The 26141-nt window shown below is 58.4% G+C and overlaps 1 protein-coding gene across 1 annotated transcript in view; it reads left to right on the top strand.

Annotated features, from left to right (window-relative positions):
• CFAP46 (cilia and flagella associated protein 46) overlaps positions 1 to 24912 on the top strand; it is a 99333-nt gene extending 74421 nt beyond the window's left edge. The window contains exons 40-58 of the mRNA XM_061162951.1: positions 2029 to 2217; positions 2799 to 2987; positions 4283 to 4666; positions 5062 to 5232; positions 9556 to 9653; positions 10086 to 10162; positions 10787 to 10917; positions 11198 to 11322; positions 12046 to 12125; positions 12652 to 12813; positions 20153 to 20223; positions 20344 to 20404; positions 20474 to 20509; positions 20978 to 21080; positions 21805 to 21917; positions 22749 to 22830; positions 23441 to 23577; positions 23676 to 23756; positions 24544 to 24912. Of these exons, the coding sequence (XP_061018934.1) occupies positions 2029 to 2217; positions 2799 to 2987; positions 4283 to 4666; positions 5062 to 5232; positions 9556 to 9653; positions 10086 to 10162; positions 10787 to 10917; positions 11198 to 11322; positions 12046 to 12125; positions 12652 to 12813; positions 20153 to 20223; positions 20344 to 20404; positions 20474 to 20509; positions 20978 to 21080; positions 21805 to 21917; positions 22749 to 22830; positions 23441 to 23577; positions 23676 to 23756; positions 24544 to 24668 (2415 nt within the window). The 3' untranslated portion in view covers positions 24669 to 24912. The remainder of the gene's footprint in view (positions 1 to 2028; positions 2218 to 2798; positions 2988 to 4282; positions 4667 to 5061; positions 5233 to 9555; positions 9654 to 10085; positions 10163 to 10786; positions 10918 to 11197; positions 11323 to 12045; positions 12126 to 12651; positions 12814 to 20152; positions 20224 to 20343; positions 20405 to 20473; positions 20510 to 20977; positions 21081 to 21804; positions 21918 to 22748; positions 22831 to 23440; positions 23578 to 23675; positions 23757 to 24543) is intronic.
• Positions 24913 to 26141: the final 1229 nt, after the last annotated feature.

The raw sequence follows: 26141 nt of genomic DNA, 5'->3' as shown, positions 1-26141 counted from the left end.
CTGAATATTCGTTGGGAGGACTGATGCTGAAGTTGGAACTCCACTACTTTGGCCACCTGATACGAAGAACTGACTCATTGGAAAAGACCCTGATGCTGGGAAAGATTGAAGGTGGGAGGAGAAGGGTACAACAGAGGATGAGATGGTTGGATGGCATCACTGACTCAATAGACATGAGTCTGAGTAAACTCTGGGACTTGGTGATGGACAGGGAAGCCTGGCGTGCTGCAGTCCATGAGGTCGCAAAGAGTCAGACACAACTGAGCGACTGAACTGAACTGTAAAGCTATGGGAATCGAGATAGTGTGTTTTTCATGTAAAATTACACATCATTGGAACATAATAGAGAATCTAAAAATAGACACATGCATACAGAAAGAAAACTGACTTTCAGCAAAGGTGCAAAGAGAGTTCAGTGAAGAAGGGCTCACCTTTAAAACAAAGCTCCTGGAGCAACTGGACGTCTATCCCCCGGAATTACCCTCCATTCATACGTCACACCCCGTGTAAAAACCAGCTCAAGACTGGTCGGTCACAGGCCTACATGTGAGAGCTGAAACTGTGACACCTTTAGAAGAAAACATAGGAAAACGCCTCTGCAGCCTTAAAGTTTAGCAAAGCTTTCTTATCCATGACACCAAAATCATAATTCATCAAAGAAAAAATTTATAAATTGGACTCAGCTCTTCAAAAGACACCATTAAGAGAATGCAAAGACAAGTTGCAGACTGGGAGAAAATATTTACAAATCATTTATCTGACAAAGGTCTTGTATCTAGAATATATTAATGTAAAGAACTTTCAAAACAGACATAAGCAACCCAATAAAAACTGGCCAAACGTCTGAACAGACAATTCTTCAGAGAAAATACGTGGATGGTAAACAGTCACAAGAGAAGACTGCAAGTTTATTAGTGAGTCAGGGAAAAACCACCACACAACTGTTAACAGGGCTACAACTTGAAGGACCAGTTACACCAAATGTTATCAAGACGTGAGAAACTGGGACACCCCTCCCACGCTGCCGATGGGGACAGCACGAGCGACCACCTGGGAATGGTTTGGCGGTTTCGTGAAGAGTGAAGGCACGGGCCCCCTGGCCCAGCCACCCCGCTCCTGGGCGTGTGCGGAGCGCTCACAGCAGCGCTGCCTGCCACAGCCCCAAACTGGGGGTGTGGGAGCAAGCAGGCAGACGGCCCGGCAGAGCGCGGCTCGTCCGCGTGGAGGACTCACGCACACGCGCCCCGCGCTGCAGTCCGTGGGGTCGCAGAGAGTCTGACATGGCTGAGCGACGGAACGGCTCCCAGGATGGACACAGCCTGCAGAGAGCAGGTGCTCTGCGGTTCCATTACGTAAAATCTGAGGAACAGCAACTGACCAGCCGAGCCGGCAGAGAGGCTCGCCTGGGAGGGAGAAGCGGAGGGAGAGGCGGGAGGGGCCGGGCGGCGGGCAGGGGCGGGGCCGGGCGGCGGGCAGGGGCGGGGCCGGGCGGCGGGCAGGGGCGGGACCTGGCGGCGGCGGGCGGGACCTGACGGGCGGGGCGGGCTCGCCTAGGAGGGAGAAGCGGAGGGAGAGGCGGGCGGGGCCGGGCGGCGGGCAGGGGCGGGGCCCGGCGGCGGGCAGGGGCGGGGCCTGGCGGCGGGCGGGGCGGGGCCTGGCGGCGGGCAGGGGCGGGGCCGGGCGGCGGGCAGGGGCGGGACCTGGCGGCGGCGGGCGGGACCTGACAGGCGGGGCGGGCTCGCCTAGGAGGGAGAAGCGGAGGGAGAGGCGGGCGGGGCCGGGCGGCGGGCAGGGGCGGGGCCCGGCGGCGGGCAGGGGCGGGGCCTGGCGACGGGCAGGGGCGGGGCCTGGCGGCGGGCAGGGGCGGGGCCTGGCGGCGGGCGGGGCGGGGCCTGGCGGCGGGCAGGGGCGGGGCCTGGCGACGGGCAGGGGCGGGGCCTGGCGGCGGGCGGGGCGGGGCGGGGCCTGGCGGCGGCCGGCCTGGCCCGGCTGTGCTCCCGCGCCCTGACGGCCGGCCGCACCCCGCAGCTACAGAATGTCAGCAGCCCTGTGATGCGGAAACTGCGGTACCTCAAGCTCAGCCTCGTGGAGGGCTGTCTGGACACGCTGCAGCTCACTTGGGAGGACGCCCGGCGGCGGCAGCTGGAGCAAAGCTCCACGGACAAGCTGCTGTCCGACTTCCTGCAGAGCCCCAGCGACTACACCGCCGTCGGCCTGGTAACGCCCCGGACACGCGCTGGGGGGCCTCCCCCCGTGTGCCTGACCAGCCACTGGGAGTCCGGGAGGCCGGGGTTCACAAACGTCCCCCGAGATCTCTGAGCAGAGGGGCTCCCTACCCCGGCAGCTCCCAGCAGCCCAGAAAGGCCCATCTGACCGGCCAGTGAGATCGGGGTCTTCCTGGGGGAGGTGCCCCTTCCCAAGGTGTGTGCTCTGACGGCTGTGTCGTCACAGGAAGGCGTCCGCAAAGGTGAACTTCAGTCTGTTAAAAAGATGTCACCTCTGCAGAACAGTTCTGAGCAAAACGTGTTCTGTTGTTAGACTGTTTCGGATTTCGGGAAGTGTGGACCCAATGAACTTGACGTAACTAAATAAATCAAATGAATCCTAAATGGAACTCAGTACAAACTCCCGCCCATGTCAACCTGCCCCAAATTGAGACTCCTCAGCAGACTCTGGAACCTCCCAGCACCTGAGCATTGGAGACCCTCGCCACATTGCAGGGCTTTTGGAGGGTGGGGCCTGGGTGGGCAGCAGCGGTGGCCCTTGTTGGGTGACTGAGGTGGTCTGTGTCCCTGAAGAAGTGGTTCAGCCTGAAGCACAGCCTGGTCCACATGGTGCTGGCGCAGCTGGGGAGCCTGCAGTCGCTGAGCGCGGACTCCGAGGAGCCTCACCCATGGTTCCTGGGCCTGGCCGGGAAGACGCTGCACCTGCTGGCCGAGAACTGGGACCTCCTGCTCCCCGCCTGCTACTGGGAGGAGAGCCTCTGGGTGCGTTCTGGCTGGCTCCCAGACTGACCACTTAGGCCTAAAAATCATACACTTAGAGCTCACGGGATCTTAGTAAGAACTGGGGTAGAAAACAGGCCTTGAATTGTCCGGGGTCAAGAAGCGTGGTGTGGGCTGTGGAGGGAGGACAAGGTAGGCCAAAGGCCCGACCCCCGGAGGAAGAACGGGGAGAAGGGGCGAGCAGGACAGGCCGTCCTAAGTGGGGCATCCCACCCCCGCCCCACGAGGCATCCCTGGGCGGTGGCTCCTGGCGCCTCTTTCCACCCCAGCAGCTCTGTGCCTGAGGACCGGGCCCCCGCCCTACCCGGGGATCGGTCCTGCCCACCCCCACTGCTCCCCCACTCCCCGCCCCCACCCACCCACACGGTCCAGAGAAGCCCTCCTCCCAACAGCGCGCCAGTGCACCCAGGCTGGCCCTCTTCTCTCCAGGACCCACCCCCTGCCAGGTTGCCCTGCAGGCCTGGTGCCCCTGAGGAAGCCCCTGCCCCTAGGAAGGGATTCTGGTGACAGCCGCCACCATGGGAGCTCCTGGTCATCGTCCTAAATGCCTCTGTAGACGCCAGGAGGCACCTGCCCAGGTGCAGCCAGGCCGGCCCCAGGGACCTGGCTGGGTGTACAGCCCTGGGGTCAGCCCAGTGGCGGCTGTCCGGGCTTCCAGGCCCTCAGACGTGACTCACATGTGGGTGAATTGGTGGCATTTTGGCCCTGCATTCAACCAGTATTCACTGGGCACCTGAAAAGGTGGTTCTGGGTCAGGTAGACACGGACCAGACATGTGGCCCCTCTTGGAGCGGGCGCCCGTCTGGGAAGCTGCGCTCACCACACCCCCACTTGGAGGGGCTGCCCACCTTTGTCTCATCCCCACAGACCCACGGCTCCCCCAACCTGAGTCTCCTGGGCCTGCTGCCCCCCAGGCAGGTCCCCCTGGCCTCCCGAGGACCCCTCCAGGTGCCTTGTCCTGCAGAGGAGACAAGAGGAGCCTTGTGCTTTTGGCCCCTGGGCCCCTGGGGCAGACGGGCACCCAGCTCCCCCAGGCCTGGTGCTCAAGGGAGGGGATTTGTGGGCCCTGAAGGGGTGCGGCACAGAAGGCCATCCCCACGGGCATGCCCAGGCTCCTCCCTGCGACATCTGCCAGATGCCGGCTTCTCTGCCAGGCCCTCACCGGTCACCTAAATCAGTGAAGGGTGGGCTGCAGCGCGCCTGCCATGCCCCCTCACCCAGGGGTCCTGCAGAGACGCGCTTCCACACTGCCCTGACTGCAGGTGTGTCCTCTGTAGGGGGGCGCTGATCTGAGCAGCCTCAGGGGTCTGGAGATCAACCAGGAGGACCCGGAACATGAGGGGCCCTACGATGAACTGCCGTCCTTCAGGGCCACCCCCGAGGAGCGGAGGAAGGGCTGGGATCAGAGGGTACGCCGGCCCCCACCCAGCCCCAGGCCGCCCGGCCCGCAGAGCCCGCCTGAGTCTGAGGTCCCCCTGCGGAGGAGGGTGGTGCTGGCGCAGCAGTACCTGGCCCAGGCATCCGAGGTGCTGCTGCAGTGCCTGCATGGGGCCCTGGGCAGCAACCTACTGGACATCGCCGCGACCGCCAGCCTGGAGATGGTGGAGTGCATGGGCATCCTGGAGCCCACGACCGCCTGCCAGTTCCTCGCGCTGTCTCAGGTATGCTCGGCTCCAGGCCCCTTCTGCAAGGCCCCCCGAGGCCCCAGTGCTCCCTCTGCCGGTGGCCCCACCCACCAGGCTGCGACTGGGCTCTGCTTTAAGGATGGCGCTCATTGGAGGAGGCACCCCGGGTACCAAGAGAAGGGCGTCTGGCCCCCCATCACAGTTCCCATGGGCGCACGAGCAGCGGAAGCCCCCAAACTTGTGTTCCTGGGGCTCAGGGGAGAGCAGAGCGCTCTCCTCCCCGCATCCCGAGCCGGCAGCCCGCGGGCTCCACGGTGAAGGCGGGCTCGCCCGGCCTGTCGGCTGTGCCAGCCGCCTGGAGAAGCGCCTGGGTGCCCACCTGCCATGGGCAGTGCCCGGGCCCCCCCGGCAGCCTCCACCGTCTGTTTCAGAGCTGCTCGGCCTCCGAGAGGATGCGCGATGTCCTGTTCGCAGCCACGGCCAACACCAGCAGCTCACAGCTGGCCGCGCTGCTGCAGCTCCAGGACAGACTGAGGCGCCAGGAGAGGACCTCCACCAACCTCTGTGCCAGCGTGGAGCAGAGGCTGGCCGCCACATCCAAGGTAACCAAGCCGAGGCCGCCCTTGAGCCTGCCCCACCCCGCAGCTCTGCAGATGCCCTCGGACCGGGTGCAGATCCCGGTGCTGCCTCCCGCTTGCTGTGTGGTTCTGGGGGGGGCCACTCACCCTCTCTGAGCTGCAGCTTCTCATGGGCCCAGTGGGGAGAGCAGCCCACCTTCAGCACTGGTGAGACTCTGCGAACTCACAGCACAGACACCCAGGCCTGTGGTGGTCACGAAGAGGAGGGGGGAGGATGGGGCTCTGGGGGGGGTCCGTTTCAGTTTATGCTGTGTTTTAGGAAATATTTTATATTCAGCCAAGTCTTAGAATTTAATTTTGGAAGAAATGTGCAGAGCATGGTAGCTCATAGCACCTCCTCTTTTATTTGGACTAGCAAATGTGAATTGGAGACCTAAAGAAATTAAACTTGATGAAGTTGAATACAGAAAACAGGCCAGAATGCTCTGGTAAATCCCGCCCTCCTCCTCCATGGGGCTTCTGTGACCGCTGGTGTGGGCCCACCTCGTACCCCTCGGGCCAGGCTGCCTTTCTCCTTCTGACCAGTAGGGATGGGATGACACTCTGTGCGGGCCGTCCTGTGTGTGCCAGGGGTGCTAGCGGCAGCCCTGGCCTCCAGCGCCTTCCCACGTGACACCCCAAAAATGTCTCCAGGCCAAGAGCCCTGTGACCCAGGGACAGGAACCGCCCTCCTGCAGGGCGGGGCCCGCCTGGAGGGGTGAGAGGCAGTCTGTAAACCCTGGCAAGACTCATCAGTTGAAAGCCCAGCAGGGCTCTGCTGAGACACGGTACTGGAGGGGACGACCCAGTGGCCAGTCAGCGGGGACCCGCGTCCCCAGCCCGTGAGCACCAGGGAGAGTTTCAAATGTGTGAACAGAACCGACCCAGACAGGAGCCGCAGACAGATCCTCGGCTCCGTGGGGAGGCTGGACCCATCCTCTCAGTTGCTGGTAGAAGGAGAAGCAGCAGCAGCAGCAACCTGCAGGAGTGTGCAGAATCGTCCCCGAGTGCGGGAGGTCTGAACGGACTTGGCCTGACGTTCAGGGAACGGGGAGACAGTCTGTGGGCGGAGCCTTTACCAAGCCGACCATCATTGGCCACAGGATGCCTCAGCAAATGCCAAAGCACTGAGATCATTCAGTTTGTTTTCTAACCACAAGGAAATTAAAACAGAAATCAATAACTAAAAGATCCATGTGAAAAAAAGCTGCAGTTTCCTTGAAATTCAACAGTATGTTTATCATCATCAATTGGTCAAAGAAGAAATGATAATGGAGTTTACAAAATATTTTAAATTGACTTAAACAATGAAAATACTATATAAGAAAACTTAGGAGACTTGTCTAAAACAGAGTTTAGGGGAAAAAATACACCCTTGAGCACAAAAAGAAAGCCTTACAAAAACAGTGATTTATACTTTGATTTCAAAAAGCTAGAATAAAAACATCTAAGAAAAAAGGAAAACAAATGAGAGATAGAACAACAAAACCCATGATATTAAATCATGCCTACAGCAGAGGAAATCAATAATAGCAAGAATGGGTTCCAAGGGGAAAACTACTAATAGTAAAATTGATAAACACTTAGGAAGACCTGACAAAGAAAAGAGGGAAGACAGAAATTTCAGGATAGGTAATATGACATCATGAGATCCTTCAGACATCAAAAAACTAGTAAGAGATTGTTCTTATAACCTTAGTCTAATAAATTTGACAATTTGAATGAAATGGAAAAATTCCTCAAAAAATATAACCTACCGAAGCTGACAACAGAAAATCTGAATAACTTAATCTCTCTTCCAGAAGTGTCTTGACACTTAACACTCAAGTGTCTTAACACCGTCACAAAGAGAGTCCCAGACCCAGTTGGCTTCATCAACAAATTCCGCCAAACACTGAAGGAAGAAATGATCTTTCAGGGGCCAGGAGCAAGAGGAACACTCCGTGACTGTCCTCAGAGAGGCCCCGCGAGCCTCCATACTGAAGGCCCAACGAGGACCTCACATGCGGGGAAAATCTCTTATCACCGTGGACACACAGTATCAGCAAGAAGACCCAGGAACTGTGAAAGGGATAACGCAGGAGGATCAGGTGCTGTGCACCATGCAATCTAGTATTTTAACTCATTCAGTATAGTCCACCGTACTAACAGGAGGAAAAGGAGAAAATCGTAAGCCCATCTTGATAGATGCAGAAAAACCGTTTGTCAAAATTCAACACCAGCCCATGATTTCAAAAAATCAAGATAGGAGATAATTTTTTTTAAATTTATTTGTTTTTAATTAAAGGGTAATTGCTTTACAGTATTGTGCTGGTTTCTACCAAGCATCAACGTGAATCAGCCGTGGGTTTACCCACGTCCCTGCCCACCTCCCTCCCCATCCCACCCCTCTAGGTTGTTACCCAGCCGCGGATTGAGGTCCGAGTCACACAGCAGCTTCCATTGGCTTTCTGGCTTACATACGGCAATGTATGTTTCCATATTACTAAGAAGATAATTTCCTTAATTTGATAAAGGATGTCTTTAAAACCCTATAGCAAAAATCATACTATACATTAATTTTCAGAAAAATTCTGAAAACTTTTCTCTTAGAGTTGAAATGACACAAGAAAGCTATCATACTTCTATTCAATAGAATAGTTAGACTAGGAAAAGGAATAAAGGGCAGAAGCATTGAAAAGGAAGAAGTAAAACTGATTATTCAGAGTCAACATGATTATGGGCCTTAAAAGTCATCAACTCTGAGACACAGCATGCAGACGGCAGGTCACGACTGACGGCCGTCCCGATGATTGCATCTCTACACGCCAGTTACAAACAAGCGGCTACAGTGTCTGAATAACACCATTTTCAGTGACATCAAACCCAATCAAACACCTAAGGAAAATCTAACAAAAGACATATGATCTCTACCCCCAAAGCCATAAACCTCTTTAAGGAAAATTGAAAAAGAACTGACTGAGAGAGGCAGCCGCGTCTGGGGGAGGAAGACTCTGTGTGAACACGTTTGTAAGGAAGTGGCAGCTTCCGAACAAGATAGCAAGACCTGCTTGAAGCGGCGGAAGAGAAGACACGACAGAAAAAGGCCAGGAACAGGCCCACCGCACACGCCTGACGCACGTCGAGGCCGACACTCAGGCGGGGAGGGGACGGTGCAGCCCCGCCCGGGGGATGGCTCCCCCCGAGAAGGTGATGCAGTGGAGCTCACGGAGGAAGCTTTCGGAGACGAGCCTCCTCATCACCGGGAAGGAGGTACAAACTTTACTACATGCTGCTAACCCTCTGTTCATCAGAACCACAGCCCGGGAGTCAAAGGCAAACCTCAGAGGAGGTCCAGCACACACGAGTGACCGGGAGCTGGAATCCCGTGTGGAGAAAGGAGGTGGCTCTCGGAAGGAGAGAGACTGACCCTCCAAGAGAGGAAATGCACGCGGCTGGACTGTCACAGAAGACACCCAAACAGCCAGTAAACCCTTAAAACGCTGCCCAGCTTCACTGGTCATCAGAGAAATGCACTACTGGACGTCCACCAGAGGGGCGGAGAGCACCCAGGGCTGAAGAGGAGGGGGCCCCGGGGGGGTGGGGTGGGGTGGCTAGGGTCCCTCCGCAAGTAGCCCCTTGGGAAGTGAGTTCAACCCAGCAACTCTTCCTGCCGGCTGTGGTCCCCAAGAACAGACGTCACAGCAGTATTTGTGCCCCCTGGCCACAGACGGATGAGAGGCTGTGCCTTCCCAACGGGACACTGCAGGCAAAAAGGGCAACAGGGTCAGCTGCCACGGGTGCCAGCCTGGAGGGACCCGGGACACTGGGCGGAGGCCGCTGGAGCTGAGGAGGTCTGGCCCCTGTGACCCATCCCCCAGCTTGGGGAGCATCCTGCTTCGATCCGTCTGCTCCGCTGGAACAGGCGTTCCCCGCGCCCCCTGCAGGGGACCTGACTGTGGACACTGGTCAGCCCCTGCAAACCTGAAGCTCATTTCATCAGAAAGCGGGGGGAGGGCGTGAGCGGCTCCTCTCTGAGGGTGGTCTGCGGGCTGCCGGCGGCTCCTGCTGCAGACCCGCAGCAAAGGGACCGGGGCGCAGGCGGGCTGAACCGCACCATCTACGGGCTGGGAGACTGACTGCGGGCCTCGGGGCCTGTGTCTGCGCGGGGGCGCCGCGGGGCCGCGGGGAGCGGAGGGGCGGAGCGGACGGGCCCTCCACGCGGCTGGGTCCGTGCCTTGCTCGGCGGTGCCGCGGCGAGGTCCGCGCGCTTCTGCTGCCCCCTGGCGGCGGCCGCCGGCCCACACTGACCCTGAGGGTCACCCGCAGGCTTGGCAAAACCTCCGCGTCACCGAAGAGCACTTTAACCTCTTGAATGACATTCCTCCCACCGTTCGGGTCATCTTCCTGCACCACTCCAGGGACGGGTGAGGCCTTCTCCCCTGCTCCCCAGCCGCTCCCAGGGCCCTGCCCCCTGCGCCGGCGGTCACTGTGGACACAGCACGGGCCGGGGTGGGCTGCCCGTTGGGATGGGGAGGGTGGACCACCCCTCTGCCAGGGTGCCCAGGCTGACGGGTATGACGGCGGGGGGCCTGGCACAGTGCCGCCTCCTGCCAGCACACAGCCCTGATCTAAAGGGCACGGTGGAACTGCAGCAGACACCCCGGTCTGCCAGCCTCGCCACGCTGCAAAGTGCTGTGGGCGGGCGAGCGGGTGGGGGGGAGGCCATGTGACTCCACGTCCTCACTTGGCTGAGGTTCAAGGGAGGGGCTCATGTTGGGGCGGCGGGGGGTGGGGGGGGTGGCCCAGAGTCGGCCTCTTCAGGGTTCCTCTGGGACCCCACCCCGTCCTGCCAACAGGACCTGTCTGTATGGCGCCTCCTACGACAAAACCAAGTCCGTCCCTGCAGCCAAAGGCAGAATACTCCAGACAGGGGGTGAGTCGTGCCACAGCACCGCCCTGTGCGGGGTTGGGGTGTCCCTGGGGGGCGGGGCAGACAGAGACCCAGGGGTTGCCAGCCCCCATTCAGGCATCTTTCCCAGGTAGGGAGGGGGCATCAGGCGGAAGCAGCAGAGCCTGGCCCGTGTGCCTCCCACTGGGGAGACCCCCCCAGCATTCCCCCTCCAGCTCCTCCCTAGGCCTCAGCACTTCATTCCACCTGCCCGTTCACTACAGCCACAGATGGAGAGCCGTCTGCTCTGCCCCAGGGCCCCCTGGATACTTCCTGGTGCCCCGCTCCTGAACGTCAACAGGAGTGACACCCCCCAGCCTGACCCCTGCTGGGGGCCAGACCCCGTTCCCTGCTGAGCCCTCACGGTGCCTGCACACAGCCTGGGCACATTGCGGATGCCGAGTTTCTGTCCGCCTTCCTTCCCAGCCTCTCTGGCCGTCCCCTCTCCAGGGTTCTGGCGCTGACTCCTTCTGGGGAAGGTCCCAAAGCGTTGCCCATAGCTTGCCACCCCCCATCAGTCCGGCGGTGCACAGCGTTCCACCCGTAGTGCTCTCAGCCAGAAGGGTGGTCTGTGAGGCCCTGTGTGGCAACGCGCCTCTGTCTCCGCAGGCTCCTGCAAGGTGGCTCGGGTGGCCGTGAGCCCCGCTGACTTGTCCCACCTGCTGGCCAGTGTCCAGCAGTTCCGGGAGCAGGCCCAGGCTGAGGCCTACAGTGAGGACATGGCCCTGAGCACTGGCCTGGTGAGACCCGAGCCCACGGGCAGGGCAGGGACCACCGCCCGGCACTGCCGGACCCCAGGTCAGGCTCCCCAACCAGACCCGGCGCCAACTCTGCTTTGAGTCCTTGAGCCAAGCCTGGTGCAGACGCCCCTGCTGTGCCAGCAGAGGAGTGCCCTGGCTCTGAGCGGGGCCTTTCCTGGGGGTCGCTTGCAGTGTCTGGCCCCTTCCTTCTCACCGCCTGGGGGCTCCAGGGGGCCCCCTTTGACACCTTCTGACCTCGGCGGTTGTTTGGGTTGAGGAGAAGTCGGAAGGCGTGCACCCGACGGGGGAGGACCGCGCTCTGCTGAGGTTCGAGGTGGTCTTGAAGTCCATGGAGCAGTACCTGCAGCCGCTGTTCCCGCTGCTCAGCTGCCCCCCGGAGCCCAGGTACCGCCCAGGGTCGCCTCCCGAGGGGCTCGGGCCCCCGAGTTCTAGCCGGACTGCTGGAACCCTGGGGGCGGAGGGTCACGGCGTCCCTTTCCCCACAGGTGCGCACAGGTCCCAAGCAGTGTGACGCCCAGGGTGAGGGTGGGCAGGCGGGGGCTCCATGCAAAAGCCAGCTCAGCCTGCAGCCCTGAGCCCCGCGGCGAGCCAAGCGGCTGGCTGTGGGCGTGGGAAGGTCAGAGTTTGTGCGGCTGAGGCCACGCCCCAGGCTTCTTTCTCTGCGGGATCGGGCCAGGGACTGACCTGGAGAGACCACGGGCCCTCAGAGACAGAAGCTGGGCTCTGCCCGCCTTCCGTCGGGGGGACGTCTGGCCCTGCCCCAGACCTTTTCTGGGGGACGTCCCTGCCACGCGGACCCCCGCTGCCCTCTGGTCTGGGTGTGGTGGAAGGGAAGAGCCTGGCAAAGGGCCTGTGGATCTGGGTTTGGGGGGAAGGAAGGTGGAGGGGTCAGCACATGGACTCCCTGATTAGCCAGCAGGTCAGAGCGTCCTGATTTCAATGTGTTCACGTCCATGCCCCGGTCTCGGGAGACGGGCCCCCAGCAGGGAGCGTGGGGAGCCTCATGCCCTGATGCTGCCCTGGTGACGCGCTGCCCCGAGGACTCACTGCCCCTTCTCAGTGGTGTTCATGGGTTTTTTCAACCTGAATCTGTGCCTTTGCTTTCAGAGCACCGATCCCCGTGGTTGTTTCAGATTCTGGAAAAACCAAGGGCAAAGACAAGGAGAGGAAAGCGTCCCTGTCCCAGGGTGAGCGGGGCCTGGGGCCTGGCCTGCTCTGGGTGGTGCTGATCGGTGCCCTGGCAGGCCACGTGCAACCTCCCGCTGCCCACCCCGCCCTCAGGCCCCCCGGCAAGCCGAGGGCCAGAGACCATGGCGATGTCACCGTCACCCTCAGGGGCTGACGGCCGGAGCAGCCGTGGGGTCCCGGGAGCACCGCCACACTTTCTGTAACGGAGCTGCCCCGGCGGCCACGGGCCCCTCTGGACGGTCCTCGGGGAGCGGGGCTAGCACAACCTCCCGTCCCTTGAAGGGGCTCCTTGCTGGGAGGAGCCGAGGCTCCAGCACTTGCCTCAGGAGTGCCTACGGAGCGCGGGCGGCCCTCGGCACCACAGAGGACATGCCGTCCCCCCACCAGGCGGTGTCCAGGCCCTGGCTGTGCCCAGTTCAGCCTCCTCGCCGAGTCCCTCGCGGGGTGGGGGTGGGGGTGGCGAGGGGCAGGGGTCTGCTGCCTCCAGGGGGCGGTAGCCGCTGCGTTCCCCCCCTCCCCCCGCAGTGCAGCCCGAGGTCGCAGACGACGTCATCCTGATCGCGGACAGGCATCTGCTGGAGCTGCCGCTGGAAGGGCTCTCCGTGTTCGACGACGGGCTGGTCTCCTCGCTGTCGCGGGAGTTTTCTCTCCAGATGCTGTGCAATCGCCTCCGCAGAGAGGAGCCAGGTGAGGGCTGGGCGGACACCTGAAACGTGCAGATGGCTCTCACGGTAAGAGCGCAGCTCTTGTCAAGAGGCGGTCGGCAGAGTCGCCCTGCTTTTCAAGGCCCTGGTGCATCTGGAGGTGCTTGGGGAGCACCTTCCATGAGCCAGCGCTCTGACAGCTGCCAGTGTACCCCAGGCAGGACCCTAACTTCCCTCCTGACCTCACAAACGTCTGTCTGTAAGGAGGGGGCTGGTGGTCACCGGCCAGCGATACAGTTGGTCATCGATTAGATGGTGAGAGGCAGCAAGGGAGAGGGCCGGCAGGCCTGGCCTGGCCTGGGGGCAGGGGCGGGCCAGGCACGGTCACTCTGTTTCACGAACATGCAGGGCATGCAAACATCCTCCAGGTGGTACATTTGTGCCGTGTGGTTTCTGGCATGTATGTTTCACTATGATAAATATCAAATTACATTAAAGATAAAGAGATTGGACTTTTATTTTCACCCAAGATAAGGTGAAAGAGACCAGATATGCCGTTCCAGCTGAAACAACCAAAACCCAGACAAAAATACATGAAGCACCAATTATCAGATATTGGCAACCAGGCAGTGGGCCCAGCGATCCCCAAGAGAGGAAAACAGGCAGCTGAGCCGCAGCTTTCTGCCCGGAGAGTCTCAGGCTGCAGCATGTGAGGGGAGGCCCAGGCAGAGCCCAGCGGTCTCCCCAAGGTGAGCAGAGGGGGACTGTGGACACATGGCGATCCTGGGAGGAGAGACACGCAGAGGGTCCCCTCCGTCCCCAGCTGCGACCCAGTCGTGACCCAGTGCAGGCGCGCGTGGAGACGACACCCAGAAAGAAACCTCATGGCCGCCAGCATCGGGCACAGGGGCTGAGGGTGCGGCTTCTGTCCATGGGAGCCGGTGTCAGCCCCACCGCCAGAGCTGAAATACTCCTCAAGGCATCAGACTGTTTCCAGGTAACCTAACTGTGTCTCAAAATAAGGTTTCAGATGTAAAGAATTAAAAAAAAAAAATCCAGGACCCAACAAGGTAAAATTTGAAATGTCTGACATCCAATCAAAAAGTACTTGCCTTCAAAGACCGCTAAAGAAAAATCAGTCAAAAGCAGCAGCAGAAATGACGCAGGTGATAGAGTCAGCCAACAAACCATTCAGCAGGCCCTGGGCCTGTGGCCCACGTGTCAGGAGGTGGTGGGAGGTGGAGTGTGGTGAGCAGAGACGTGCAAGGCGTGAAGTGGACCCGAACTGAGCTTCTGCTGAGGAGAGACACGCCCTGGGCAGCATTGCTGCAGCCGGCACGGCAAGAGGGAAGCCTCGTGAGCTTGAAGAGATTAAAGAAACAAACTGGGGGAAAAACAGAACCAAAAAACTGGGGGAAACAGAACAGAGCGGCAGTGAGCTGCTGGACGAGGTAAAGCAATGAATTTGCCTGTAGAGGAGTTTTCTCAGGGGGAACATCTGAGTTCATAATGACCAGTTTTCCCCCCAATTTCATGAAAACCGTCATCTTGCAGACCCAAGAAGTTCAGTGAATCCCGAACACAAGAAACGAAGAAAACTACAAAGGGACCATTGTAGTCAGAGTGATTAAAACCAGTGGTGGAGTATTTTGCAAGCAGCCAAGGGGAAAAGAGCCAAGAAGAGGTGGCAAGAATACACAGAAGAACTGGACAAAAAAGATCTTCGCGACCCAGATAATCATGATGGTGTGATCACTCACCTAGAGCCAGACATCCTGGAGTGTGAAGTCAAGTGGGCCTTAGGAAGCATCACTAGAGGAGGTGATGGGATTCCAGTTGAGCTATTTCAAATCCTAAAAGATGATGCTGTGAAAGTGCTGCACTCAATATGCCAGCAAATTTGGAAAACTCAGCAGTGGCCACAGGACTGGAAAAGGTCAGTTTTCATTCCAATCCCAAAGAAAGGCAATGCCAGAGAATGCTCAGACTACTGCACAATTGCACCTCATCTCACATGTTAGCAAAGTAATGCTCAAAATTCTCCAAGCCAGCCTTCAACAGTATGTGAACCGTGAACTTCCAGATGTTCAAGCTGGATTTAGAGAAGACAGAGGAACCAGAGATCAAATTGCCAGCATCCATTGGATCACTGAAAAAGCAAGAGAGTTCCTTTATTGACTATGCCAAAGCCTTTGTGTGGACCACAACAAACTCTGGAAAATTCTTAAAGAGATGGGAATACCAGACCACCTGACCTGCCTCTTGAGAAATCTGTATGCAAGTTAGGAAGCAACCGTTAGAATGGGACGTGAGACACCAGGCTGGTTCCAAATAGGGAAAGGAGTATGTCAAGGCTGTATATTGTCACTCTGCTTATTTAACTTATATGCAGAGTACTTCATGCGAAGTGCTGGACTGATTGAAGCACAAGCTGGAACCAAGATTGCCGGGAGAAATATCAATAACCTCAGATATGCAGATGACACTGCCCTTATGGCAGAAAGTGAAGAAGAACTAAAAAGCCTCTTGATGAAAGTGGAAGAGGAGAGTGAAAAAGTTGGCTTAAAACTTAACATTCAGAAAACTAAGCTCATGGCATCCGGTCCCATCACTTCACGGCAAATAGATGGGGAAACAGTGACAGACTTTATTTTTTTGTTCTCCAAAATCACTGCAGATGGTGACTGCAGCCATGAAATTAAAAGACGCTTGCTCCTTGGAAGAAAAGCTATGACCAACCTAGACAGCATATTAAAAAGCAGAGATGTTACTTTGCCAACAAAGGCCGGTCTAGTCAAAGCTATGGTTTTTCCAGCAGTCATGTACAGATGTGAGAGTTGGACTATAAAGAAAGTTGAGCACCGAAAAATTGATGCTTTTGAACTGTGGTGTTGGAGAAGACTCTTGAGAGTCTCTTGGACTGCAAGGAGATCCACCCAGTCCATCCTAAAGGAAATCATTCCTGAATATTCACTGGAAGGACTGATGCTGAAGCTGAAACTCTAATACTTTGGCCACCTGATGCGAAGAGCTGACTCAATGGGAAAGACCCTGATGCTGGGAGGGATTGGGGGCAGGAGGAGAAGGGGACAACAGAGGATGAGATGGCTGGATGGCATCACTGACTCAATGGACATGAGTTTGGGTAAACTCTGGGAGTTAGTGATGGACAGGGAGGCCTGGTGTGCCGCGGTCCATGGGGTCGCAAAGAGTCAGACACGACTAAGCGACTGAACTGGACTGAAGGGGAAAAGACACCCTGTGTATCAAGAAGCAAACACAAGAGGCACAGCAGGCTTCTCAGCTGAAATGACACAAGTAGTGAAGGACGTCTTTAAATTATTACAGAAATAAAAAAAGAAATATCTATCAATGTGGATATTTTAAAAAATAACTCTCAAGAACAGTGGTGAAATTCTTTTTCAGAAACAGATGAGTTGAATTCTTCCCAGCAGGCCTGCTTACCCCACAAGAAAGGCTGAGCATGCTCTCCAGGCAGGGAAAAAAAGGTGGGAGTCCACGTCTACACAAAGAAATAAACACCAGAAGCTGGAAAAGGGTGGGTGGGCCATTAAAACTTTTTTCTTAATTTAAAATCTCTTTAAGAGATGTTGACATTAAAAATTAACAGCAATGTGTGGTGGGGTTTACAGCATTATATAAATGAACGTGTGGGGCAGCAAGGGCTGTGGGTGAGAGTCATGTGCTGACCAACCAGCGGCCAGCGACCTGCGGCCAGCACAGCAACTGGACACGGAGACAGAAACATGCAGCTGGGACTCGATGAAGAAGAGGAAAGAGAATCATGAAACAGCAGGACTGACCAGAAGCAGCCAGGAGGAGGGGACACGGAGAAAGCAGAGACAGGACAGAGAGAAATAAAACAGCAAGATGGTGTGTTTGCACCCCAGCACCCCAGTAATCAGTCTCCGTGCAAGGTCAAAACACCCATATCAAAAGGTGAAGATCCCCTCCCTGGATGGAAATGCAAGGCCTGGCCCCAAACATGCTTCTTTAAGGAAATCAGCTTAAATCAAAGGACACTAATGGGCCAGAAATTAAGGGTGGAAGAGACCCTGGGTTCCTGGCCCACCCAGAGCACAAGCAGGAGTGGGGTGGGTGGGTGGAGCCTGGTACAAGCCCCGCCCATTTGCACCCCTGCGGCTGGGAGTCCCACCCCTTTCACATTTTATGGGCTATTTGATGTCTTCGTTGTGAGAATCTGTTCTAGTTTTTCGCCAGTTTTTGCCTTGGGTGTTCCAGGTTTTGTTCGTTAGGTCCGCATACATTTTCTGATCACTTGTCTGAACTGCCAATCTCCTTCTCAAGCTCATCTCTTCACTGGTACCTGGTACCTCTCCATGAACAAAGTATTTGAATAGAGTCCAGCGTATCCATCTTCTCAAAACTTAACACCTCGTGCTTATGAGGTCTTTTAAAATAAAACATATATTTTCTTACCTGAAGACCATGAAGATACTCTGTGATGTCCTCCATGTCTCTTTTTCTTCACCTTTCATGTTTTTGTCTACCTTCCACCGGATACTGGTTTTTGTGTACAGTTAAGGGTTAGTTTTCTTTTTTCCGCGTGAGGCCCCAGCTGTCTGCACACCATTATTGGAGGGCCTTCCTGTCTGCACTGCTCTGCATTGCCAGCGTTGTCTGGAAGAGCAGATCATCCTGTGGGCATCCGGCGGTGATGCAGGACAACGTCCCAGAGATGTCCCTCTCTTGATCCCCAGGCCCCAAGAGGATGCGACCTGACGTGACAAAAGGGCCTTCGCGGGTGTGGCTAGTGACAGATCCTGAGGTGGGGACATTGTCCTGATTGTCTGGGTGGCCCCGTGCCATCACCAGGGTCCTGAAAACAGGCAGGGGGCGGGCACGGAGGGAGTGGAATGAGCTCCTGGCGCCTCCAGGGACTGGAAAAGGCAAGGTTGCCGATCGTGCTTGGAGCCTTGAGGAGGACCCGGCCCTGAGCACACCTCGGTTTTAACCCAGTGGGACCCCTTTTGATTTCTGGCCTCTAGAACTGTTGTTTGAAGCCCCTGCATTTGTGGTAATTTGTTACAGCAGCAACAGCACCAACGCAAACTCTCACCATAAAGTAGCGAGCACACTGCGTGAATGTGAGCTGTCTTTCCGAAGCAGTGTTGAGTGGGGATGAAAAAGAAGGATTCCGCATACCCCTGAGTGAGGACTTCTCAGAGCCTGGAACCCTCAGGCTGGAGGAGTGCTCTTTGAATGTTAATTATTCACGGCAAACCTTTAAGGATAACCACAAAAGAACACAACTGGTGTATAAATTCCAAACCAATAAAGAGGGGAAATAAGCAAGAGAAACAAGTGAACCAAGACCTCAGTCAAGTTACAAGCAGCCAGTGATGGAGACCCACACACAGAACAGCAGGGCGAGGTGCCAGGACCCGTCCATTAGATCGAGAGCCAAAAAGGTGAGCGGCCCCACCTGCCACTAAAGGCAGAGTGAGCCAGAGCATGCCAGTCGGCGCTGTCTGAGCGCCCGACTCCTGACCAGAGAGGAGCCACGGCAGCCGGCAAGCAGAGGAAGACATGAGAGGTGCCCGGTGCCACTGGAAGGGCGCCTTCTCTCTCTGCAGCGGAGCCACCTTTATCGCCTCGGGCCCCGCGGGGCAGGGCCGTCACTCGGTGACCAAGGAGCCCCAAACAGGGGAAGCACAAGTGGCAAGAACCTGGGGCGAGGCTGGGGCCCACGCTGGCGATGGGCGAGTCCAGCCCGCGGCCAGCACTGCCGGCATGAGCAGGAAGGGCACAGACAGGCTTTGAGCAACAAAGCTAACAAACTCGGCCTCATGGACACATGGATCTTGTATCTAGAAATTAGAGAAACAGGCTGAGACCATGTGTGACTGGGTCAGATACCAGTTCCCAAAAGATGGATTTTTTTTTTTAAATCCCCATATTTCAGAAATTTTAAAACAGTGACTTCTAAATAGCTCAGCTCATGGGACTCAGAAGAAGTGACCACAGAAATGTCAAAAAGACTGGATTACAGCAGACTCGAGAGGAAAAGGGCTGGAGGCTTTAAGCTGAGCATCTAATTTGGGAAGTTAGAGCAAGAGCAGCAAAAACAAAAAAACAAAAGAAAAAACGAAGAAAGCAAAGGAAAGCCTACAAAAAATACATGAACAGACACCAACAAAATTGGAAGCAAAGATAAACATTGGTTGTTTGAGAAAATAAAAAAAAAAAAAACTCGTAAAATAGACACATTCTTGTGAGAATGATCCAGAAAAAAATAAAGGTACAAATATACAATATTAGAAATAAAAGAGACACAAACTCTAAAGAGCATTAGATATTTAAGATAATAGACTATTGTGAACAACTTTGTGGCAATATATTCAAAAATTTAGGCAAATTTTTTACAACATCCTAGGGAAAAAGAACTCGAGACTCAAGAAGGAAAGAAAACCCCAACAGCCTCATAGCCAAGAAAGAAAGATCAACAGATTTACATTCCCCCACAAAAATACCAGTTTTACCATTTTTTTTCTGTTGAATTCTACCAAAATTCCAAGAAACTGTTCTTGTCAGTCTGTTCACATCTCCCAGGTAGAAGGGAAAAGTCTATCTTCTGCTGGCCAGGGGTGACCCTGACGCCTGCACTGCTCAAGAATAGGAAAGAAAGAAAAATATAACATTTCACCACCCCGTCTGATCTTAAAACCTATAGATGTCACAGGTGAAGAGAGTAAAGGGAAAATGAACCTGTAAACATCTCAGATGATGCATGTGTTCACAACAGAAATTCTTAGCAAGCCAGGAGTGGAGTGAACGCCTCTTCTTGATGGAAGAATTGATCTGAATCTAGAGCAGGCTGCCTCCTGTGTGCCCCGTAAAGTCAGGCCTCGGCAGAGAACCCCCATGTCAGTGCTTACATCTGTGCTCACCTGGAAGCCTCCGCAGAGGTCAGTTCCCTCCACCAGGAGAGGGACGGGCAGGGAGCAGACGGTGTGAACTCTCAGGAGGCCGAGCAGCCAGCAAACAGCGCCCGCCCGCGATGAGTGGGCAGGCGGCACGCACATCGGCAGGTGACCCGCGTGGTGTGTGAATGGTCAGGTGTGCAGGCCTGGGCGCCTCTGGCAACTGTTCCTTTCTTGTGACCTCCTGGCCCAGGCCTTTCCCAGCCCTGGGAGCTTTTACATTTGAGAAATTACTGCCATTTCAGATTTACCAAAATTAAAATCAACTGTTCTCAGTGCTTGTTTTTACATTGAGGTGAGATTCACATAATATAAAATTAACCATTTTCAAGTGAACGATTCAGTGGTGTCTAGTGCCCTCAATCCTTGTGCCTCTGTCTAGCTCCATGACCCCACTTCCTGTTACTGTCTCAGCAGAAGGGAACATGAAGAAGGAGAGCAGAGGCAAAGACCACAAGAAGAGGGGCGCAACACGGAAGGCCAGGAAGGTAGGTGGTCTCGGCCCCGCTGAGCCCCAGGGCCTGGGAGCCTGAGGCCGGGCCCCTGGCTGGAGCGGGCCAGCTCTGCCCGCAGGCCACACCCCGAGGGACTCCTGCCTGTCTTCACAGGGCAGCATGCCCCGCATCGTCCCCTCCCACTGCGTCCTCGTCGACTCGGACAACTTCAAGTGTATCCTTTGATGCTTCACCCACCCCAGACACGGATCCTGGGGCCTAGTTCTCCTTAACCAAGGCCCAGTCGTCGTGGACCCCTATGAGGAGGCCCAAGGCCCAGGTGAGTGCTCCCCGCCACGGGCCGCCCCCAGCACTGGGAACATGGAGGCCTGGGTGCTGGCCTCTGAGCCTCTGCCCTGCCTCCATGTGGCCCTGGGCCAGCTCCTGCTTCACCTCCCCTGGGGAAGGGGGACGGTGGCCGTGTGCTCCGAGACCCACCCGGCCTCTCGTCGGCAGCCAGGGCAGGTCAACAGCGTGTGACAGGGACCCCTGAATTGGCAGGGTGCCGCCACCAGGTGTGGACCTGTGGCAGAGGGTCGGCCCCGCGGCTCTGGGACGATTCCTTGGCTCTTGGGCTGAGCTGGTTTTCAGCGTCTTCACAGAGGAGGGAACGGGCGCCACCCCTCCACTCCCCCAGGCTCCTCGCCCGTGAGGAGCCAGGCCCCGGGCGCCCGCCGCACCAAGGGCCACCCCGTGGCCGCACCCGCGACGCCATCCCATTCTGGTCACCGTCCCATTCTGGTTGCAGAAATGCTGACTCCTGTCTCCGTGACCCGGGAAATTTTGGAGAGATTCCGAGACACGTTCACTGGGAAATGGACGGGGCACCTGGGCAGTAAGCAGTTTCCCAGGTTGGCCTCTGGGCCCCTCCCGCCCTGACCCCCTTGTTTCCTCAGCCCCTTCCTCCCTGCCCGGAGGCGCCTAGAGTCCCAGCGCCCGGATAGACCTAGGCCCAGGGGGTGCGCTCCCACCGGCTCAGCTTCAAGGGTCTCCAGGCGGCGCCTCGCCGAGGGGCGGGGCCCTGGGAGGGGCGGGGGCGGGGCCTTGGAGGGGCGGGGCGGGGCCTTGGAGGGGCGGGGCGGGGCGGGGCCTGGGAGGGGCGGGGCGGGGCGGGGCGGGGCGGGGCGGGGCGGGGGCCTGGGAGGGGCGGGGCGGGGCCTGGGAGGGGCGGGGCGGGGCGGGGGCCTGGGAGGGGCGGGGCGGGGCCTGGGAGGGGCGGGGCGGGGCGGGGGCCTGGGAGGGGCGGGGCGGGGCGGGGGCCTGGGAAGGGCGGGGCGGGGCGGGGCGGGGCGGGGGCCTGGGAGGGGCGGGGCGGGGCGGGGCGGGGCCTGGGAGGGGCGGGGCGGGGCGGGGGCCTGGGAGGGGCGGGGCGGGGCCAGCTGCGGGCCGGTCTCGTCCCAGCCAACGCCCTCGGGGACTTGGGCTCCTGGGCTGCAGGAAGGTCCCTCCGCTGCTACTCAGAGTAACCGCCCGGGGGAGGCCTGGAGCGGACCGCGGCACAGGGTGCTCACGGTGGCGGCCCTGAGTCCCGTCGCCTCCCCGCCCCAGCTTCTTCTTCCTCTCCTGCCTTGGCAGCCAGGCCGAGTGGGAGCAGCTTCTGGGCAGCTGCACAGGCTTCTTCTTCTACGGGATGGAGAACTTCCTATCGCACATATTAGTGGAAAGGTTGGCCGCCATGAACTTGGAAGGTGAGACCTCGGAGGCCCGCCTCTCTGCTACACCCGCCCGCACAGGGCACGGGTCGAATTCGCACAAGGACAGAGCACGCACCCTGCGTCTTATCAGGTGTCTCCGGTCCTCTGATGCAGGGCTGGGGGCTTTAGGACCGCACAGCAGGGCCTGGGGGTGGGGCTGAGGCCGCTCCTGCCTCCGTCCCCTCCTCCATTTCTCTGAGAGCGCAGGCTCGGGAGCTGGGGCAGGTCACCCTTTAGGACTGGGCCTTCAGAGTCCAGGAGGGCTGGGCCGGCGTTTCTGGAAGGTGCTGGTCACAACCCTCCCCCGCTCCCAGTTCTCGTACCTGAACTGCAGGCTCTGGCCCCGTTTCCCAGTTTCTTCTCACTGCCCACTGGCACCCGCATCACCCCACCCCACCCAGGTGCCCCCATATCCCACCCCCACCCTCATCCCCAGCCAAGCCTGTGCTCACAGCTGGAGGTTTCGACTGCACTGGGGATGGCCCCCGAGGCAGGCCCACAGTCATACTGCTGCGGGTAAGCAGAGGTCGGCCTCGGCCGTGGGGCTTTCTCATGCCCGCACCCACGTGCTCCATTTCCGGCCCGGGCCCTGTTTCAATGGGCGCAGGAGGCCGCTGCCTCGTAGGGGCAGCTGGGAGCCGAAACCCCTCCTGGAGGTCGGGGAGCTGCAGCAGGCCCCCGTATGGCCTAGAAAATGGACCAAAGTCTGAGCCTCGGGCAGAGGGGGCTGCATTCCCACAGCTGCCTGTGCCCTGGGTGACACCCCGCCCACAAGGTCCCCCCGCCCCCGGGCATGCCACCGCTGAGACCCGCCTGTGACCGCAGAGTGTCAGATGGCAGTGCTGCTGGACCTGGCCCAGTCCTGCGAGAGCGTGCGGCGCCATGCGGAGTCCGCGGAGAGCAGGAGGTGCCCGGGGCCCCCTCTGGCCCCTGACGGGAGACCTGGGGGGCATGTGAGCGGTGGACGTCCATCTGGGGCATTGGCCCTGCCCCCCACAGCAGCCCGGCTGCCGTGACCTGCCCCCAGACTCTGCCCTGGCAAAGTCCCGGGCCGGGGGTGGGGGGGGGTTGCTGCCAGCACTGACCACAGGCCTTGCTGGAGCCTCGGGCAGCTGGGCTTGGGACCGGAGACAGAGGGGGCAGTGGGGAGGACACCTGGCCCCAGCACCCCACATCACCTGTCACACACACCCCAGGGCTGCGGGGGCTGCGGGCAGCGGGACTGCAGACCACCGTCTGCTGGGCGTTCATCCCCTCGCCGCCCCCCCCCCCCCCGCCGGCCGCAGGGAGCCATCCAGAGATGTGCTGGTGCCCTGAGATGACTTTTCTTGCTAAATGGCATTTAACTGTGTACATAGGGGGGCCGGCGGTGGGTGGGCAGGTGGGATCTGGACTTTTCAAGAAGCTCAAGGATGGTGAGTCCAGCTACCGGGCCCCACGCTTGGCGCTCTTCGGGCTGTGGACGGGCGGCTCGGGCCGGACCCCTTGTGCCAGCCCACGATCTCGGTCCCCTGCAGTGAACTCCAGCTGTCCTTGGAGGAGCCAGTCGAGACCGCCATCCTCCTGAGCCTGGTGGGGGTCGGGAGCATCGTGGTGAGCCAGTGGGCTACGGTCCTGCAGGACAACGCGATGCGGGCCCGGGTCTTGTGGGAAAGTGAGTGGTTCCGGCACTGCCGCCCAGTCCTGCAGCCACGCGGCCTCCTGGGGCCTGTGGGGGGTGGACGGCCCATCTCAAGGCTGGTTCTTGTCTAGATCTGTTGGCGGTTGGCAGGCCAATCGGGAGAACAACCCGCCTGCTTCAGGAGGTGGGAGCCAGTGAAACTGCCTACCACGGTAACTAGAAATGGGCTCTCCTCGTCCAGTCCCTCGGGCGTGGGGTTGGGGGACTCTCACTTCTCCTGTTTCCAGGGATCCTCAGCCTCCTACAGCCCACAGCCTGTGTGAAATCTAGCATCCAGTGTCTTTAGGGAGAAACACACAAATGACTAGAACATCTTTATCTTCAAAAGGCTCAAGTCCTCAAACCCTGAAAGCCCCCCAGGGTGCTCTTGGGGGGGAAACCCACCCACTCCTCCAGCGCAAATGAAACCCTAATGTCCACATGTAGCAACAGCGTCCCACATGGATTCTGGTGTGAAAAAGCCCAGTGCAGCACCAGGTAGCTTGAGCAGCACGCTGACAGGAGCATCTGCCATAACTAAGAAAGGTTTAGCCTAGCTCACGAGATCTTCAAATACAGAGTGCAGAAGGAGCTTAAAGTTTAAAATCCCGTGGTCCACAGTGCCAGGAGGTGGTTGCCAAACAATAAACGCTTGTTGAATGAGTGAGCAAGTGAGTGCATGAGTGAGCCAAGTGTGTGTGTACATAAGTGTGTGAGTGAGCAAGTATGGGAGTATGCGTGTGAGGGGGTGTGTGAGTGAGCATGTAGGAGCAAGTGTGTGAGGGTGTGTGAGTGAGGGAGCCGTTGGGCGGGCGAGTGGGTGAGGTTGGCCCGTGGCTCCGCAGCGTCCACACCTGGGCAGTGCGGAAGGCAGGGCCCGCGGCACCATCCCCTCCGTCGGGCTGGCCCCGGGTGTCGGTCCCTGTGAGCCCGCATCGCGTGCCTGTCCGCTCTCCCCAGACGAGTCCTCGCACGTCTGGAAGGATGGGCCGGCGGCACTCCGGCCGCAGCTGCAGGGCTCCGAGCGGCTCCCGATCACCCTCAACATGGTGCTCTACGGGCTGCCGCACCAGGCCATCATGTGAGGGGCGCCCGGCCCGCTCTCGGGGGTCTTCAGCCTCCTCCTGAGACCCCTGCCAGGCTGCCCAGAGGAGCCCCCACCCCGTTCTGCACAGGGTGGCGCCTGCGCGTCTCCACCGTGAAGCCAGGGCCCCGTGGATGGAGGAGAGTCTCTGGGGGTGGGTGGGGGTACCCGGGCCCACCCCACAAGGGCCCACCCCTTGTTTCTCCAGGCTCTCCCGGGGGCCCCAGGCCTCCATGACTTGGCTCCTAATGAGGACACGGTTCTGTCCATGTGCTTTAATAAACAGCTTCATCACCTCTGAACTGTGTTTCTGTGCCCCCAAAGCAGGGACCAGCCTGGTTCTGCCCCCCGCCTGGTGCAGATGCCAGTACCTCCAAACTCACAGGGAGATTGTGGCCATGTGACCTGAGCCCCGGGGCCTCCCTGCCCCAGCTTTCTGTCCGGGGCTGGGACTCACATCCTGGGTAAAGGTGACCGTGTGTTCAGGACTCCCAGGGGCCCAGCCTGACCCACTGGCCCTGTGGGGCTTTGCCAAGGAGATGGGAAGGGCTGGGATGTCCACTGCAAATGCCTCTCGGTGGCGTGGCCGGCGTGGGACTTGACAGCCCTGATGTCCCGGCCCTGTGGCGGGGCGGCCTGGTCTGCGCTCTGACGGCTCTAGGGCATACCCAGCTCCGCAGGCCTGTGGGGACCAGGAGGGGACAGGCTGGTGGCAGGGGCAGGCAGAAGAGCCAGCGGGGAGACTGGGGCCAAGACCTCGTCTCCCCTGAATCGAGGGACCGGAAATGGCAAAGCAAACACGCCAGGAATCCTTGGTCTCCCGTGTCTCTGGAAGGAATCTAAAGTGGTGCAGCCCTTCTAGAAAAGAGCTTGGCAGGTTTTCATAAACTGTGTGTGCAGTTAGCACCTGAGCCAACCTCTGCACGGATCCCAGGGAAATGGAAACTTAGGTTCACACAAACATACCTGCATGAATGTGTCTGGCAGCTTCATCCCATTAGAGCAAAAACTAGAACCAACCCAAAGGCCTTCACCTCGAGTGGTTAATAAGCAGGCAGTGCATTTACTTGCTGGAACGCCCATGGTGGAAAGGAAGCACCCGTGGCTGGACTGGACCTCAAGGGCATCGTGTTGAGCGGAGAAGCCAACACCAAGGTCACTCGCTGTGGTGTCGTTCAGACAACGTCCTCAGAGCGCAGAGCAGCTGAGGGGAGAACGCGCCCACGGAAGGCCTGGGGCAAAGCCGGGTTCTGCACCTGGGCTGTGACCAGGCCACAGATCTACACTCGGGAGAACACTGCACCGCGCCCTGGCCACACACAGACGTGCACACACACACCAACACACACAGACAGACACACACAGTCACAGGGAGACACAACACAGGCATAGACACGAGCACACGCAAACACACAGACACACACAGAGGCACACAAACATACAGACACGGAAACCCAGACACAGACACACACCT

Source organism: Dama dama, chromosome 15 (assembly GCF_033118175.1).
Source record: "Dama dama isolate Ldn47 chromosome 15, ASM3311817v1, whole genome shotgun sequence".
Lineage (NCBI taxonomy): Eukaryota > Metazoa > Chordata > Mammalia > Artiodactyla > Cervidae > Dama > Dama dama.
The sequence above is the reverse complement of the archived record's forward strand: the minus strand, read 5'-3'. Positions and strand labels throughout refer to the sequence as shown.